Genomic DNA, 17,956 nt, shown 5'->3' with positions numbered 1-17,956 from the left:
GGAATCATTCTGCAAAAATTACATGGAAAGCCAGCATCAGAAACAATCGCCGATGTAAATCAATCTTGTAAATCAGACCTGGGCCAACATGGGCCCTCCCTCCAGGTGTTTTGGACTCCAACTCCCAGCATTCCTAACAGCCTCAGGCCCTTTCCTTTCCCTCCTCAGTCGCTTAAGCAGTTTTTAGCAGCTTTTAAGATGTCCATTTTCATCACTATGATACTTCACCTTGTTGATGGGAGGTTTCCCACCGGAGAGGAAATTATCTATCGGACAGATGGCAAGCTATTTAACCTCAGCAGACTGAAAGCCAAAACCAAGGTCACCACAACATCTGTTATAGAACTCCAATATGCCGATGACAACGTAGTCTGTGCGCATTCAGAAGAAGACCTACAAGCCACTCTCAACACCTTCGCAGAAGCAGACAAGAAGCTCGGCCTCTCACTGAACATCGAGAAAACCAAAGTGCTCTTCCAACAGGCACCAGCTCATCCCTCTGCAAAGCCAGGAATACAGCTTAATGGTGTCACATTAGAAAACGTTGACCATTTCCGCTCCCTTGGCAGCCACCTCTCCACAAAAGTCAACATCGACACTGAAATACAACACCGACTGAGCTCTGCGAGTGCAGCATTTTTCCGAATGAAGCAGAGAGTGTTTGAGGATTGGGACATCCATAGGGACACCAAGGGACTTGTGTATAAAGCTATTCCTCTCCCAACCCTGCTCTATGCCTGCGAAACGTGGACTGTTTACAGATGTCACACTCAACTACTGGAATGATTCCATCAGCGTTGCCACTGAAAAATCCTGCAAATCTCTTGGGAAGAAGACAGGTGGACAAATGTCAGCGTGCTGGAAGAAGCAAAGACCACCAGTTCATATGCCATCAACTCCGCTGGACTGGCCACGTTGTCCGAATGCCCAAAGATCACCCAAAGCAGCTACTCTACCTGCAACTCAAGAACGGGAAACGGAATGTTGGTGGGCAGGAAAAGAGATTGGAAGATGGGCTTAAAGCTAATGTGAAAAACTGGTATAGACACTGACAGAAAACTGGGAAGCCCTGGCCCTTGAGTGCTCTAACTGGAGGTCCACTGTGACCAGCAGTGCTGCGGAATTCAAAGAGGCATGAATGGAAGGTGAGAGGGAGAAATGTATCAAGAGGAAGAAGGCGCATCAAGCCAACCCTGACCTTCTGTCTGGAAACCGATGTCCTCACTTCAGAAGAACATGCAGGTCAAGAATAGGTCTCCACAGCCACCTATGCATCCACCACCAAGACACTACACCTGGAGGGCCACCATACTCGGGCTAAGTGGGATCGCCTAAGTAAGTAAGTCAGATGTCATGATTTTTCTTTTTTTCTCTTCCTGTATCCTCAGTTCACTTTACATTCCTACAAACTCATCATCATAGGCTATCACTTCTGGCCAAGTCTGATTGCTTTCCAAGTGCAGGGTCTTGGTGGTGGGTCCGCAGGCGGCTAGAGTGACCTATTCTGGATCTGCATGTTCTCTCACAGTGAGGACATCGGTTTCCAGGTGGAAGGCAGTCCTGAGATGGCCACCCAGCCTCTGATGATGATGATAATTATAATAGTAATAATAATAGTAACATAGTAATAATAATAATAATAATAATAATAATAATAATAATAATAATAAAGAAAAAGGTTTGGATCATTGATGTCGCCATCCCAGGTGACAGTCGCATTGACGAAAAACAACAGGAAAAACTCAGCCGCTATCAGGACCTCAAGACTGAACTTCAAAGACTCTGGCAGAAACCAGTGCAGGTGGTCCCGGTGGTGATCGGCACATTGGGTGCCGTGCCAAAAGATCTCAGCCAGCATTTGGAAACAATAGACATTGACAAAATTATGATCTGCCAGCTGCAAAAGGCCACACGACGGGGATCTGCGTGCATCATCCGAAAATACATCACACAGTCTTAGACACTTGGGAAGTGTCCCACTTGTGATTTTGTGATATGAAGTCCAGCATGTCTATCTTGTTTGCTGTGTCATAATATAATAATAATAATAATAATAATAATAATAATAATAATAATAATAATAATAATAATAATAATAATGTATGCTGTGTCATACAACGTCGTTGTGTCAATAATAATAATAATAATAATAATAATAATAATAATAATAATAATAACAGAAAAACAAGAAAACTCATGACCATTCATCATTCCCTGCACCCTCGCAGTGATGTTGACCGGCTATATCTGCCTAGAAGATCAGGGGGCAGAGGACTCTTACAAGTAAAGCAAGCAGTCAAAGAAGAAGAACATGCCCTGGCAGAAGATGTCAAGCAAAGTGAAGAACCTGCTTTGATTGAAGTCAAAAATCAGAAACTCCTCAAAGCACAGCAGACAAAAAAAATCAGTACAAGAAAACCACACTACAAACTAGAGCTGACAGCTGGCACAACAAAACATTGCATGGAAAGTTCCTTGACAAAATTGAAGGAAAAGCTGAGAAGGAGAAGACCTGGCTCTGGCTCACGAATGGGACCCTGAAGAAGGAGACAGAAGGCCTGATCCTTGCAGCCCAGGAGCAAGACATCAGGACAAAGGCCATTAATAATAATAATAATAATAATAATAATAATAATAATAATAATAATAGAAGACCTGGCTCTGGCTCACGAATGGGACCCTGAAGAAGGAGACAGAAGGCCTGATCCTTGCAGCCCAGGAGCAAGACATCAGGACAAAGGCCATTAATAATAATAATAATAATAATAATAATAATAATAATAATAATAATAGAAGACCTGGCTCTGGCTCACGAATGGGACCCTGAAGAAGGAGACAGAAGGCCTGATCCTTGCAGCCCAGGAGCAAGACATCAGGACAAAGGCCATTAATAATAATAATAATAATAATAATAATAATAATAATAATAATAGAAGACCTGGCTCTGGCTCACGAATGGGACCCTGAAGAAGGAGACAGAAGGCCTGATCCTTGCAGCCCAGGAGCAAGACATCAGGACAAAGGCCATTAATAATAATAATAATAATAATAATAATAATAATAATAGAAGACCTGGCTCTGGCTCACGAATGGGACCCTGAAGAAGGAGACAGAAGGCCTGGTCCTTGCAGCCCAGGAGCAAGACATCAGGACAAAGGCAATTAAGGCCAAGATTGAAAAATCAGCTGATGACCCAAAATGCAGACTGTGCAAGGAAACCGACGAAACCATTGATCATATCCTCAGCTGCTGTAAGAAAATCGCACAGACAGACTACAAACAGAGGCACAACTATGTGGCCCAAATGATTCATTGGAGCTTATGCCTCAAGTCCCACCTCCCAGCAGCAAAGAACTGGTGGGATCACAAACCTGAAAAAGTATTGGAAAATGAGCAGGCAAAGATATGGTGGGACTTCCAAATCCAGACTGACAAAGTTCTGGAACACAACACACCAGACATCACAGTTGTGGAAAAGAAAAGGGTTAGGATCATTGATGTTGCCATCCTAGGTGACAGTCGCATTGACGAAAAACAACAGGGAAAACTCAGCCGCTCTCAGGACCTCAAGATTGAACTTCAAAGACTCTGGCAGAAACCAGTACAGGTGGTCCCGGTGGTGATGGGCACACTGGGTGCTGTGCCAAAAGATCTCAGCCGGCATTTGGAAACAATAGACATTGACAAAATCACCATCTGCCAACTGCAAAAGGCCACCCTACTGGGATCTGCACTCATCATCCGAAAATACATCACAGAGTCCTAGACACTTGGGAAGTGTTCGACTTGTGATTTTGCGAAACGAAATCCAGCATATCTATCTTGTTTGCTGTGCCATACAACGTCGTTGTGTTGATAATAATAATAATAATAATAATAATAATAATAGAATCCTAGAGTTTGAAGAGATCTCCTGGGGCCATCCAGTCCAACCCCTTCTGCCAGGCAGGGAAACACAATCCAAGTCCTCCCGACAGATGGCCATCCGGCCTACTTCATCTTGATTTTTGCACACGGTTTTGTCTGGATGCCTTTCAATCAGCATGGATTCAAAGTCCAAGATAAGGATATCAATAAAAGGATGGCCGGATTGATGTCCAGTCAAGTGGTCATGAGCAGCCCGGGCACAGCCTCCCTCCAAGGCCTTGCACTGAACATGGATGTGGCGCATGGGCTGAAATGCCAGGCTCAGCTGCAAAGGAACTCACTCCCCTGAGGCACCGAAAGGGGTTATGGACTCTGTTTAATCCTGCCAGAAAGGAATGTGTTCTTCGAGAATCCGCACAGAACCAGACAGGCTGCATTCTGCTCTGAGGCCAAGGGGGAAGGAGAGCTTTGCCTGCCATTGGGATCCATTGACCTTCTCACCCGGTTATCCTAATCGGGATTGGGAAATGTTTCGTTCTAGTGTCTGGATTATTTAATGCTTGTTTGCTTTTAATCAAATAAAGAAATAGAACAGGGCATGGTTTGCAGTCTGCCCTGGAAGCAAGACAGCTTCCCTCCCACTTTGCTTTGTTTTGGGGTTTCATTTTTGCAAGAAATGGAATGAATCGCTTGACCTTGCAAAGCAAGAAGAAGCAAACAACGGCTGTGTGCGGCCCCGAGGCAGGCGCGCCTTGTGAATTGGGAGAGTTCATTAGCCGAAGCAGGGATGGAAGTGTCAGGGAAACAGGCGCACAGCGGGTGCATTTCAGCATCAATAGATGCAAAGAAATGCCGTAGTTCAACCCCTCTTTAATGGCTGCAGCTCAGTGCTCTGGAGTTCTGGGATCTGTAGTTTGGAGAGGCAGGGAAGGGGAAAGGCCTTGCGAAACTACAACTCCCAGGGTCTCATACTGTTGCACCATGGCAGTTCAAGTATCAACCTGCATATATTCATCCAAAGTCTGGGAATTTTGGGAGAGCAGAATGGCATGAGGAGCCCCCGGTGGCGCAGCGTGTTAAAGCGCTGAGCTTCTGAACTTGCTTCTGAACAAAAGGTCGCAGGTTTGAATCTGGGGAGCGGAGTGAGCGCCTGCTGTTAGCCCCAGCTTCTGCCAACCTAACAGTTCGAAAACATGCAAATGTGAGTAGATCAATAGGTACTGCTCCGGCGGGAAGGTAATGGCACTCCTTGCAGTCATGCCAATGGCCACATGACCTTGGAGGTGTCTACGGACAACGCCGGTTCTTCGGCTTAGAAATGGAGATGAGCACCAACCCCCAGAGTGTGAGTAGATCAATAGGTACTGCTCCGTCGGGAAGGTAACGGTGCTCCTTGCAGTCATGCCAGTGGCCACATGACCTTGGAGGTGTCTATGGACAATGCTGGCTCTTCGGCTTAGAAATGGAGATGAGCACCAACCCCCAGAGTGTGAGTAGATCAATAGGTACTGCTCCGTCGGGAAGGTAACGGTGCTCCTTGCAGTCATGCCAGTGGCCACATGACCTTGGAGGTGTCTACGGACAATGCTGGCTCTTCGGCTTAGAAATGGAGATGAGCACCAACCCCCAGAGTGTGAGTAGATCAATAGGTACTGCTCCGTCGGGAAGGTAACGGTGCTCCTTGCAGTCATGCCAGTGGCCACATGACCTTGGAGGTGTCTACGGACAACGCCGGTTCTTCGGCTTAGAAATGGAGATGAGCACCAACCCCCAGAGTGTGAGTAGATCAATAGGTACTGCTCCGCCAGGAAGGTAACGGTGCTCCTTGCAGTCATGCCAGTGGCCACATGACCTTGGAGGTGTCTACGGACAATGCTGGCTCTTCGGCTTAGAAATGGAGATGAGCACCAACCCCCAGAGTGTGAGTAGATCAATAGGTACTGCTCCGCCAGGAAGGTAACGGTGCTCCTTGCAGTCATGCCAGTGGCCACATGACCTTGGAGGTGTCTACGGACAATGCTGGCTCTTCGGCTTAGAAATGGAGATGAGCACCAACCCCCAGAGTGTGAGTAGATCAATAGGTACTGCTCCGCCAGGAAGGTAACGGTGCTCCTTGCAGTCATGCCAGTGGCCACATGACCTTGGAGGTGTCTACGGACAATGCTGGCTCTTCGGCTTAGAAATGGAGATGAGCACCAACCCCCAGAGTGTGAGTAGATCAATAGGTACTGCTCCGTCGGGAAGGTAACGGTGCTCCTTGCAGTCATGCCAGTGGCCACATGACCTTGGAGGTGTCTACGGACAACGCCGGTTCTTCGGCTTAGAAATGGAGATGAGCACCAACCCCCAGAGTGTGAGTAGATCAATAGGTACTGCTCCGCCAGGAAGGTAACGGTGCTCCTTGCAGTCATGCCAGTGGCCACATGACCTTGGAGGTGTCTACGGACAATGCTGGCTCTTCGGCTTAGAAATGGAGATGAGCACCAACCCCCAGAGTGTGAGTAGATCAATAGGTACTGCTCCGTTGGGAAGGTAACGGTGCTCCTTGCAGTCATGCCAGTGGCCACATGACCTTGGAGGTGTCTACGGACAACGCCGGCTCTTCGGCTTAGAAATGGAGATGAGCACCAACCCCCAGAGTGTGAGTAGATCAATAGGTACTGCTCCGCCAGGAAGGTAACGGTGCTCCTTGCAGTCATGCCAGTGGCCACATGACCTTGGAGGTGTCTACGGACAACGCCGGCTCTTCGGCTTAGAAATGGAGATGAGGACCAACCCCCAGAGTGTGAGTAGATCAATAGGTACTGCTCCGCCAGGAAGGTAACGGTGCTCCTTGCAGTCATGCCAGTGGCCACATGACCTTGGAGGTGTCTATGGACAATGCTGGCTCTTCGGCTTAGAAATGGAGATGAGCACCAACCCCCAGAGTGTGAGTAGATCAATAGGTACTGCTCCGCCAGGAAGGTAACGGTGCTCCTTGCAGTCATGCCCGTGGCCACATGACCTTGGAGGTGTCTACGGACAACGCCGGCTCTTCGGCTTAGAAATGGAGATGAGGACCAACCCCCAGAGTGTGAGTAGATCAATAGGTACTGCTCCGCCAGGAAGGTAACGGTGCTCCTTGCAGTCATGCCCGTGGCCACATGACCTTGGAGGTGTCTACGGACAACGCCGGTTCTTCGGCTTAGAAATGGAGATGAGCACCAACCCCCAGAGTGTGAGTAGATCAATAGGTACTGCTCCGCCAGGAAGGTAACGGTGCTCCTTGCAGTCATGCCAGTGGCCACATGACCTTGGAGGTGTCTACGGACAATGCCGGCTCTTCGGCTTAGAAATGGAGATGAGCACCAACCCCCAGAGTCGGACACGACTGGACTTAATGTCAGAGGAAAACCTTGACCTTTACCTACTAGAATTGCATGTCATTCCCATTCCTGAAAGTGTGTTGACTGGGAAATGTGTGTGCCTCGGAGTCTCCTCCTCCGGAGGCTTTTAAACAGAGGATGGCCATCTGTTGGGAGGGCTTGGATTGTGCCTTCCTTTTTGGCAGAAAAGGGCTGGACTGGATGGCCTTTGGGGGACCCTTCCAACTCTTCCTGTGGTTCTGTGCCTAAAGGAGCGAAGAGTCAGTGCCTTTCAATGGCCTCTGGGTCCAAAGGCTGAGCATGGCACCTTCTTACTCTTCTTGGCTTCCTTGTTTGCTTTGCTGGGCGTGTCCGTGCGCATGTCTGGGTGCGCATCATGCATAGAGCGGGAGAGAGGGGCACGGAACGGGGAAACGGGTTTGCTTCCCCTGTTGCAATGCATCAGGCCCTTCCAAAACACAAGGACACTTTGAGGACGTTGAGCTTTCTTTAAGAAGAACAACAACAACCAGGAACAAGGTACAGTCCTCTGCTGTGGTCGGAACATTGCAACATGCATAGACCGTGTATTGCAAGGTTAGAAATTATGAAACCAATGCATGTGGTGGAAGTGCTTCTAACAGTGATGCTGGTCAAGAAAGCTCCGGGTTCAATTTCCCCTCTTTGTTACGGGATTAGGGATGTCCGATCTGTTCGGAAAGCCTTGGCTCGCCTGACTTCTGTGCAAAAGTTACAATCCTCTTGCAGCCAGGCATAAAGGCTTATGAATGGGAACCGAGAGCAGGAGGAAGCGCACCGTTCTCACAATGCTTCTGTAGGTAATTTCCTTCCTCAAGTTATTTAGGGTTCCTCTCCGTATTCGGTTTGAGATTCTGTGATTCTATGGAAACGGGTTGCTTATAGATGAATAAGAGTCTGTGTTGCCCAGCAAGAGGAACACACTGGAGAATGAATACAGTAGAGCCTCACTTATCCAAGCTAAACGGGCCGGCAGAAGCTTGGATAAGCGAATATGTTGGATAATAGGGAGGGATTAAGGAAAACCCTATTAAACATCAAATTAGGTTATGATTTTACAAATGAAGCACCAAAACATCATGTTAGACAACAAATTTAACAGAAAAAGTATTTCAATACGCAGTAATGCTATGTAGTAATTACTGTATTTATGAATTTAGCACCAAAATATCACGATGTATTGAAAACATTGACTACAAAAATGTGTTGGATAATCCAGAACGTTGGATAAGTGAGACTGTACTGTATTATTATTATTATTATTATTATTATTATTATATCCTACTTTCCTTTCATAAACCTGATTGGATGATTATATGTATTTATATCTCACATTCCTTTCTTAAACTTTATTACTGCATTGTTATTACTACTACAGTAGAGTCTCACTTATCCAACATAAACGGGCCGGCAGAACGTTGGAGACTCTACTGTATTATTATTATCCCACTTCTTTTAAACCTGAATGCTGGATGATGGCATTTATGCTTTCCTCTCTTAGACCTGACTACTGTATTGTTATCATCATCATCATCATCATTATCAACATCATCATCCTACGTTCCTTTCTTAAAACTGAATCCTGGATGGTGATACTCTCTTGAACTTTATTATTGCATTATTATTATTATTATCCCACTTATGAGGATATTTATATTTATACACTGCTTTCCTTTCTTAAACTTGAATACCAGTTATGATTATTATTATTATCATCCTTTTTTTCTCTCTTAAACCTGAAAACTGTTTTAGTATTGTTGTTGTTGATAAAATAATAATATCATCCTGTTTTCCTCTCATAGATAGGACTCAATGTAGATCTAAGTTATGACAATGCACACAGATGTGCCATGTGTTGCAACAGACGCAAGGGCTGGTTGCCGTTGCACAAGGCATGACACTTGACTGTTGTTGTTGTTGTTAAAATAATAATATCCTGTTTTCCTCTCATAGATGGGACTCAAAGTAGATCTTAGTTATGCCAATGCACACAGATGTGCCATGTGGTGCAACAGAGGCAAAGGCTGGTTGCCGTTGCACAAGGCATGACACTTGACTGTTGTTGTTGTTGTTGTTGTTGTTAAAATAATAATATCCTGTTTTCCTCTCATAGATGGGACTCAAAGTAGATCTTAGTTATGCCAATGCGCACAGATGTGCCATGTGGTGCAACAGAAGCAAGGGCTGGTTGCCGTTGCACAAGGCATGACACTTGACTGTTGTTGTTGTTGTTGTTGTTGTTAAAATAATAATATCCTGTTTTCCTCTCATAGATGGGACTCAAAGTAGATCTTAGTTATGCCAATGCGCACAGATGTGCCATGTGGTGCAACAGAAGCAAGGGCTGGTTGCCGTTGCACAAGGCATGACACTTGACTGTTGTTGTTGTTGTTGTTGTTGTTATTAAAATAATAATATCCTGTTTTCCTCTCATAGATGGGACTCAAAGTAGATCTTAGTTATGCCAATGTGCACAGATGTGCCATGTGGTGCAACAGAGGCAAAGGCTGGTTGCCGTTGCACAAGGCATGACACTTGACTGTTTTATTGTTGTTGTTGTTGTTGTTGTTGTTGTTGTTAGAATAATAATATCCTGTTTTCCTCTCACAGATGTGCTATGTGGTGCAACAGAGGCAAAGGCTGGTTGCCGTTGCACAAGGCATGACACTTGACTGTTTTATTGTTGTTGTTGTTGTTGTTGAAATAATAATATCCTGTTTTCCTCTCACAGATGTGCTATGTGGTGCAACAGAGGCAAAGGCTGGTTGCCGTTGCACAAGGCATGACACTTGACTGTTTTGTTGTTGTTGTTGTTGTTGTTGTTAAAAAAATAATATCCTGTTTTCCTCTCATAGATGGGACTCAAAGTAGATCTTAGTTATGCCGATGCGCACAGATGTGCCATGTGGTGCAAGAGAGGCAAAGGCTGGTTGCTGTTGCACAAGGCATGATACTTGACTGTTTTATTGTTGTTGTTGTTGTTAGAATAATAATATCATCCTGTTTTCCTCTCATAAATGAGACTCAAAGTAGGTCTAAGTTATGACAATGCACACAGATATGCTATGTGGCGCAACAGAAGCAAGGGCTGGTTGCCATTGCACAAGGCATGATACTTGGCTGTTTTATTATTGTTCTTGTTGTTAGAATAATAATATCATCCTGTTTTCCTCTCATAAATGGGACTCAAAGTAGATCTAAGTTATGACAATGCACACAGATGTGCTATGTGGTGCAACAGAAGCAAGGGCTGGTTGCCGTTGCACAAGGCATGACACTTGACTGTTGTTGTTGTTGTTGTTGTTGTTAAAATAATAATATCCTGTTTTCCTCTCATAGATGGGACTCAAAGTAGATCTTAGTTATGCCAATGCACACAGATGTGCCATGTGGTGCAACAGAGGCAAAGGCTGGTTGCTGTTGCACAAGGCATGACACTTGACTGTTTTGTTGTTGTTGTTGTTGCTGTTGTAATTGTTGAAATAATAATAATATCATTCCTCTCTTTTCCTCTCTTAAGCGAGACACAAAGCGGGTCCAAGCTGTGGCAATGCAGGCCAATGGGCAAGGGCTGGGTGCCATTGCACAAGGCGCTACCCTTGATGCATGGCCGCAGTGCAAACTTTTAAATGCTTGGAAAGCTGTTTCCAACCTGACGGTATACATTATGTCCTTTTGGGTTGTTTGCATTGCTTTAGTATGTGTTGTGTGTGCCCTCAAAGAGCCCCTCGACTTCGGCCCCATCTACATTGCCATATCATGCCGTTGCTTACGCAAACAATGTAAATGGGGCCGAAGTCAAGAGGCTCTTTGACATTTACCGTATATACTTGAGTATAAGCTGACCCGAATATAAGCCGAGGCATCTAATTTTACCACAAAAAAACTGGGAAAACATTGACTCCAGGATAAGCCGAGATACCAATAAAATTACCGTATATACTTGAGTATAAGCTGACCCGAATATAAGCCGAGGCATCTAATTTTACCACAAAAAAACTGGGAAAACATTGACTCCAGATTAAGCCGAGGGTGGTAAATTTCAGAAATAAAAATAGATACCAATAAAATGACATGAATTGAGAGATCAGTAAGTTAAATGTTTTTGAATATTTACATCAAGCTCAAATTTAAGATAAGACTGTCCAACTCTGATCAAATCATTATTCTCATCTTCAATGTCAATGTGCTTATGTATCCTTTTAATAATAATAGAGTAAAATAATACATGTAATAATAATAATAATAATAATAATAATAATAATAATAATAATAAATACAGGGCAATAATACATGTAATAATAAATAGAGTAAAATAATAAATGCAATAATAATAATAATAATTAGATCAGAGTGAAATAATAAATGTATTATTAATAATAATAAAAATAGAGTAAAATAAATGTAATAGTAGCAACATTAATAGAGAAAAATAATAAATGTAATAATACCAATAATAATAGAGAAAAATAATAAATGTACCATATATTCTCGAGTATAAGCTGACCCAAATATAAGCCAACCAGGACCCTCACCCAAGTATAAGCCAAGGGAGTCTTAAAAAAAGGGCTGAAAAACTAGGCTTATACTCGAGTCTATACAGTACTTTGCTTTGCTCTTCATCTATGCTGTGAACTCCAGTGTAACTCCATCCCAATATATGCATCTCTCTGTCCTTCCTCGCAGGGCTGTTGTCAGAGCCTCCTGATGGGGAGAGTCAGCTGGAGATGCTGGTGAAGCTGCTCTTTGGGGCGTCCACGCGGCTCCAGCCCAAACCTGGTAGGACTTTGGGAGGAGGCTCTTGGGGGTCAGGGGTCATGGGAAAGCTGCCCACACACAGGAGGCCATGGTCTCAGCCTTGCTATTGATTGCCAGGGTCAAGGCGGGGGATTCTGCTCCTGGTTTGCAAGTGTTATTTCCTATTCAGTTGTGCAGTCCTAACTTTGAAAGTACAGTAGAGTCTCGCTTATCCATCATAAACTGGCGGGCAGAATATCAGATAAGCGAAACTGACAGATAACAGGGTGGGTGCTCGCTCACCCTCTGTCCTGTTTTGTCTTTCAAGAACAGTCTTAAGACCCTGTGGTACGTAAATGAAAACTGCTCTATTTCAACAAAACAAAGTACAGCACACTCCGTGGGATAATGCAAAAGAAAGCCAGGAAGTCTTACTTCAGACAAAGAAACAGCAATAAATCCGGATGCAGACTCGGAGCAGGCACATGGAGAGCGAAAGCATTTATTTTTTTTATTTTTTTTGTATATGATCTTTATTCAAAGTTTTATATATAAAAAAAAAGGAAAAAAAAGAAACATCTATATATGTATCTTGATAAGAAAATAGTGTTTTTCCATCGAAAGTGGGAGAACATTTATTTTTGTTAGAAAGTAGGAAAAAAGAGTAGAGAGGGGATAAAAATAAAATAAAAAATAAAATAAAATAAAAGCTAATTAAAAAAAAAAAGGAAAAATGTTGACTTCCATCTTCCTTTAACTGGTTCTACAAAAAAAAAATTCTGATAGTCAATCAAATCCATATCCCCTTTGTCCTTATCCGATTCTAAGATTGAATTTATTCAGCAGATGGGATTAAATTTTATTTGTTTTAAATAGTCCTTTACCAGGTGCCAGTTGGTTTCTTTCTTAGGCAAGCCTTGACTTGAAGATAACCAGTAAGTAAGCCTATCCATGTTCATCACATCCAAGACTTTAATCAGCCATTCCTCCTTATTTGGGGTCTCTTTTTGTCTCCACCTCCTAGCAAAGTTATTCTCGCCGCAATAACCAGATAGTTGAACAGGATCTTTTTATCTTTGTCATATTCTATATCTAACATTCCGAGTTCCGAAAGCATTTATTTGTTTATTACATCACTTCTACCCCGCCCTTCTCACCCATCAGGGGACTCAGGGCGGCTTACAATATAAACATACACATTAAAAACAGTTGTCATCAAATTTAAAACTCCATCAAGATTAAAAATTACAATAAAATTAAGAATATCCATTAAAATATACATAATTATACATTTAAATATACATTTAAGGCGCTTTCCATGTTCATGTGGGGTCTGTCAGTAGGTCATATATTCTTATCTCATTTTTGCTGTTACTCAGGCTCAAATGACTGGTCCCATAACCATGTTTTTGTCCTCTTTCGGAAAGACAGGAGGGAGGAAGCCTGCCTGACTTCAATGGGGAGGGCGTTCCATAGGCGGGGAGCCACTACTGAAAAGGCCCTGTCTCTCGTCCCCACCAGACGCACCTGTGAGGCTGACGGGACCGCGAGCAGGGCCTCATCTGACGATCTTAAGCTTCGAGGTGGGTCGTAGCGGGAGACACGTTCGGACAGATAAGCTGGGCCGGAACCGTTTAGAGCTTTATAGGCTAAAGCCAGCACCTTGAATTGTGCTCGGTAGCATATCGGCAGCCAGTGGAGCTGACTCAACATGGGAGTAGTACGCTCCCTGTAAGCCGCCCCAGTTATTAATCTGGCTGCCGTCCGTTGCACTAGTTGGAGCTTCCGGGCCGTCTTCAAAGGCAGCCCCACGTAGAGCGCGTTGCAGTAATCCAGCCGGGATGTGACCAGAGCGTGGACCACCGTGGCCAAGTCAGACCTCCCAAGGAACGGGCGCAGCTGGCGCACAAGTCTCAGTTGTGCAAAGGCTCTCCTGGCCACCGCCGAGACCTGGGGCTCCAGGCTCAGCGATGAGTCCAGGAGAAGAACCCCCAGACTGCGAACCTGTGTCTTCAGGGGGAGTGTGACCCCGTCCAGCACAGGCTGTAACCCTATTCCCTGTTCAGCCTTGCGACTGACCAGGAGGACCTCTGTCTTGTCTGGATTCAATTTCAATTTATTGGCCCTCATCCAGTCCGACACAGTGGCCAGACACCGGTTCAGGACCTGAACAGCCTCCTGAGTGACAGGTGGAAAGGAGTGACAGAGCTGGACATCATCTGCGTACAGATGACACCGGACCCCGAAACTCCTGATGATCTCTCCCAGCGGCTTCATGTAGATGTTAAACAACATGGGAGACAATACAGAGCCCTGCAGGACCCCACAAGTCAACGGTTGTGGGGTCGAGCAGGTGTCCCCCAATGACACCATCTGGGAACGACCCTCCAGGAAGGACCGGAGCCACTGCAGAACAGTACCTCCGAGACCCATCCCGGCAAGGCGCCCCAGAAGGATACCGTGATCGACGGTATCGAAGGCTGCTGAGAGGTCCAGCAGAACCAGCAGGGACACACTCCCCCTGTCCAGTTCCCGGCGAAGATCATTGACTAAGGCGACCAAGGCTGTCTCGGTACCATGCCCCGGCCTGAAACCAGACTGTGCCGGATCCAGAAAATCAGTGTCCACCAAGAATCCCTGGAGCTGCGAGGCAACCACATGTTCCAAGACCTTGCCCAAATAGGGGAGATTGGAAATAGGCCGAAAGTTTCCGAATTGAGTGGGATCCAATGATGGCTTTTTCAACAGCGGCTTGATCACAGCCATTTTTAGGCTCGCTGGAAGCTTGCCCTCCCGAAGGGAGGCATTCACCACCACCTTCACCCCCTCGGCCAAACCCCCTCTGGCTTCTCTCACCAGCCAGGATGGGCAGGGGTCTAGGATGCATGTGGTCGGTCTCGCCTCTCCCAGGATCTTGTCCACATCCTCGAGCTCAACCAATTGAAATGAATCCAACAAAACTGGACAAGCAGGTGCACTCGTTACATCCTCAGAGACTGCCGTTAATATGGTGTCAAAGTCGGAACGGATCAGAGCGACTTTGTCCGCAAAGAACCGAGCAAATGCTTCACAGCGGGCTGCCGAGTTATCAGGGCTCCCACCTTGATTGGTGGGAGTTAACAACCCTCTGATGACACGGAACAGCGCCGCCGGACGGTTCTGTGCGGACGCAATGTTGGCCGCAAGGTGGGCTCTCCTTGCAGCTTTGATTGCCGCGGCATATGCCCTAAGATAGGAGCCTAGCCGTGTTCGGTCTGACTCGTTATACCCTGATCGCCACACGCACTCTAGTTCCCTCTTCTTTCGCTTCATCGCTGCCAGCTCCTCAGTAAACCAAGGAGCTGGTTTAGCTCGGTTACTCGAGAGGGGACGCTCCGGAGCGATTGTGTCTATTGCCCTAGTCATCTCTCCATTCCAGAGAGAGACCAGAGCATCAACAGGATCACCTGCCGAGGAGGCGGGAAATTCCCCAAGAGCCGTCAGGAATCCTTCTGGATCCATAAGTCTCCTGGGGTGGAACATTTTGGGTCCACCACCCCTGCAGAGGTTGGGGGGTGCAGTAAGTCTAAACCTGATCAGGTGAAAGCATTAGAGTCAGTTTGTTACCAGCAAGAGCTGGCTGCAACTGGTTCTGCTTTATAGCCCTGGGTCCCCTCACAGCTGCTAGGGCGGTTCCTAATTACTCAGTTGCATTTCTGGCAGCTAATCTAGCTGAATGGCATCTCTATTCTGTTTCCTTTCGCCTTTCCTGAAATGTAGGTACTTGCAAAGTCTCCTCAGATTCCAACTCACCCTCAGATTCATGAACACTTTCCTGCTCCCCTTCCTCTTCTGAAGAAGAGGAATCCCTGACACCCACCCTCCCTCCCTCACTCACTTACCAGGCAACGGCAGCACTGGGACCTGGCGGGTTGAGTGAGTGAGAGAGAGAGCGAGAGAGGGCCTTTGCTGCTCTCCTTCACTCGCCCATTCTCTGTGTCTTGCTCACTCACTCGGCTGAGTTCCAGGAGCACTGGGACCTGGCAAGGTGAGTGAGAGTGAGAGAGAGGGGGGGGCTTTGCCGCCCTCCTTCACTCACCTGTTCTCCGTCTCTCACTCAGTCACCGGGCTGGGTTCTGGCAGCACCGGGACCTGGTGGGGTGAGTGAGTGAGTGAGTGAAAGAGCAAGGGAGGGCCTTTTGTCGTTGGATAATACAAAGTGTCGGATAAGCAGGGCTCTACTGTAGTTGTGCTACTCCAGGAACTTCGTTTTTGTGGCAGAAACTATATTGAATTGATTGACACTCAAAGATGAGAGGTGGCTGTTAAGAATTGTGGGAGTTGAAGTCCAAAACACCTGGAGGAAGGCTGAGGTTTTGCCCATGACTGTTTTAGATGGTATTTTTCATTTCTGCCAGGGATCTTCTGTACAAATTGTCACGAAAATATGATGTGCAGATTTGATAAATGTGGATTTGATAAGTGTGGGCATGAACGAACCGTATGGAAGGAATGAATGAATGAGAGCCAAAAATTTTGAAGACACCATTCGAAAATATTAAGGCCTGCAATGACTAGCTGCCTGCTTGCTGAACTGTAATTAAAAGTTGCTACTACTTACATTGGTAAGAACTGTGACAAATGATTAACTGATGGACTTTTGGGAAAAACCAATGTGTTTACATTAATCAGAAACAATGACTCTTTTAAGTTAAGGAAATGCATTAAGGATGCATTTTGGTGGTTTAGAAGTTTTAGAGTCTTTGATGTCAGAGTATTGCAACACAGCGGTAGTAGTATGAAAAGCAATGGAGCGCAGAATGAAGCGACACTTTGAGACGTCAGTAAAAGCAATATACAAAGCTTTACTGAATGGAGCAGTAAACAGCACAAACAGACTCTTGCAAACGACAAACACACACAGGACTGATCTGTTCTCCAACAGATCTCAAACTCGACTCGAACTCAAGACAGACTGAACTGATGCAATAGATATGCACATACTCTTGTGCCTGGATACTCCCTAGTTCCAGCCACACACCAAGGTCATTATCGCTCATTAGTGATTAACTCTTTACACACTATCACACACGCTGGATGATGCAATTTGACTGCAATACAAGCATGGCACAAATTACATTTAAACACTCTCATTACACAAATCTCACATTGACATTTGATGTGTTGGCAGATTTGCAAGGAAGCAGCCTGGCCTAAGAGGTGTTCTTCACGGCGGAAGAATGGAGAAATGTTCACGTGTGCATGGGGATGGATGCGTGTATATGTGTGTGAATGTTGAGCAAAATCGGATGCCCCTAGAGAAGTGATGTTGTGAAAGGTCCTGCCTGGCAGTTTGGGGTTTGGGGCAAAGGTCTCCCCTTGCTTTTCACCCTCTGCTTCTTGGCCTCTTTTGCAGGGCCGCTGCTTCCTCTCCCAAGGCGGGCGTCAACGGGGTCTCCGTCCGGAATGCCCTTTGCTGGAGGCCAGGCTGCCCCCAAAAAGGCCGCGGAGAAGGAGGAGCAGACCGAGGGGGAGGGGGAGGGGGAGGGGGAGGGGTCACCCCCGGGGCCGGAGCCCCCGCTGGACCTTGGCCCCGGTGTCTCTGTGACGAGGCTCTCCCCCATGGTCCGCCTCTACCGGCCCCCCTCCGGCCCCTCCGGCCACCCCCCGCCCCCGCTGGTGCTGCTCCTGCCCTGGTTCGGGGCCCCCCCGCGGGCGGTGGCCAAGTACCTCTCGCTCTACCTGTCGGGGCGCCGCTGGCCGGTGCTGGTGGCCGAGAGCCGCGTGGGACACTTCCTGTGGCCGCGGTGGGGCCTGGACTACGCCGGGCGGCTGCTGGAGCTCCTGCGGGAGGGGGGTCCCCTGGGGGGGCACCCCCTCCTGGTCCACGCCTTCTCCATCGGGGGGTACCTCTTCGCACAGATGATGGTGCGCCTGCAAGACGCCCCCCGGGAACACCCGGGCATCCAGCAGCGCATCCGCGGACTGGT

General features: G+C 46.5%; 1 protein-coding gene across 1 annotated transcript in view; it reads left to right on the top strand.

Moving 5' to 3' along the window:
• Positions 1 to 17,956, top strand: part of LOC107983803 (uncharacterized) — a 38,551-nt gene that overhangs the window by 9,465 nt on the left and 11,130 nt on the right. The window contains exons 2-4 of the mRNA XM_062981271.1: positions 11,937 to 12,029; positions 13,415 to 13,570; positions 17,383 to 17,956. The exon at positions 17,383 to 17,956 is cut by the window's right edge and continues 44 nt beyond it. Of these exons, the coding sequence (XP_062837341.1) occupies positions 11,978 to 12,029; positions 13,415 to 13,570; positions 17,383 to 17,956 (782 nt within the window). The 5' untranslated portion in view covers positions 11,937 to 11,977. The remainder of the gene's footprint in view (positions 1 to 11,936; positions 12,030 to 13,414; positions 13,571 to 17,382) is intronic.

The sequence above is a fragment of the Anolis carolinensis genome, chromosome 5, assembly GCF_035594765.1.
Source record: "Anolis carolinensis isolate JA03-04 chromosome 5, rAnoCar3.1.pri, whole genome shotgun sequence".
NCBI classification, from domain to species: Eukaryota; Metazoa; Chordata; class Lepidosauria; order Squamata; family Dactyloidae; genus Anolis; species Anolis carolinensis.
Note: the sequence above shows the minus strand (reverse complement) of the source record. Positions and strands in the feature narration are given on the sequence as shown.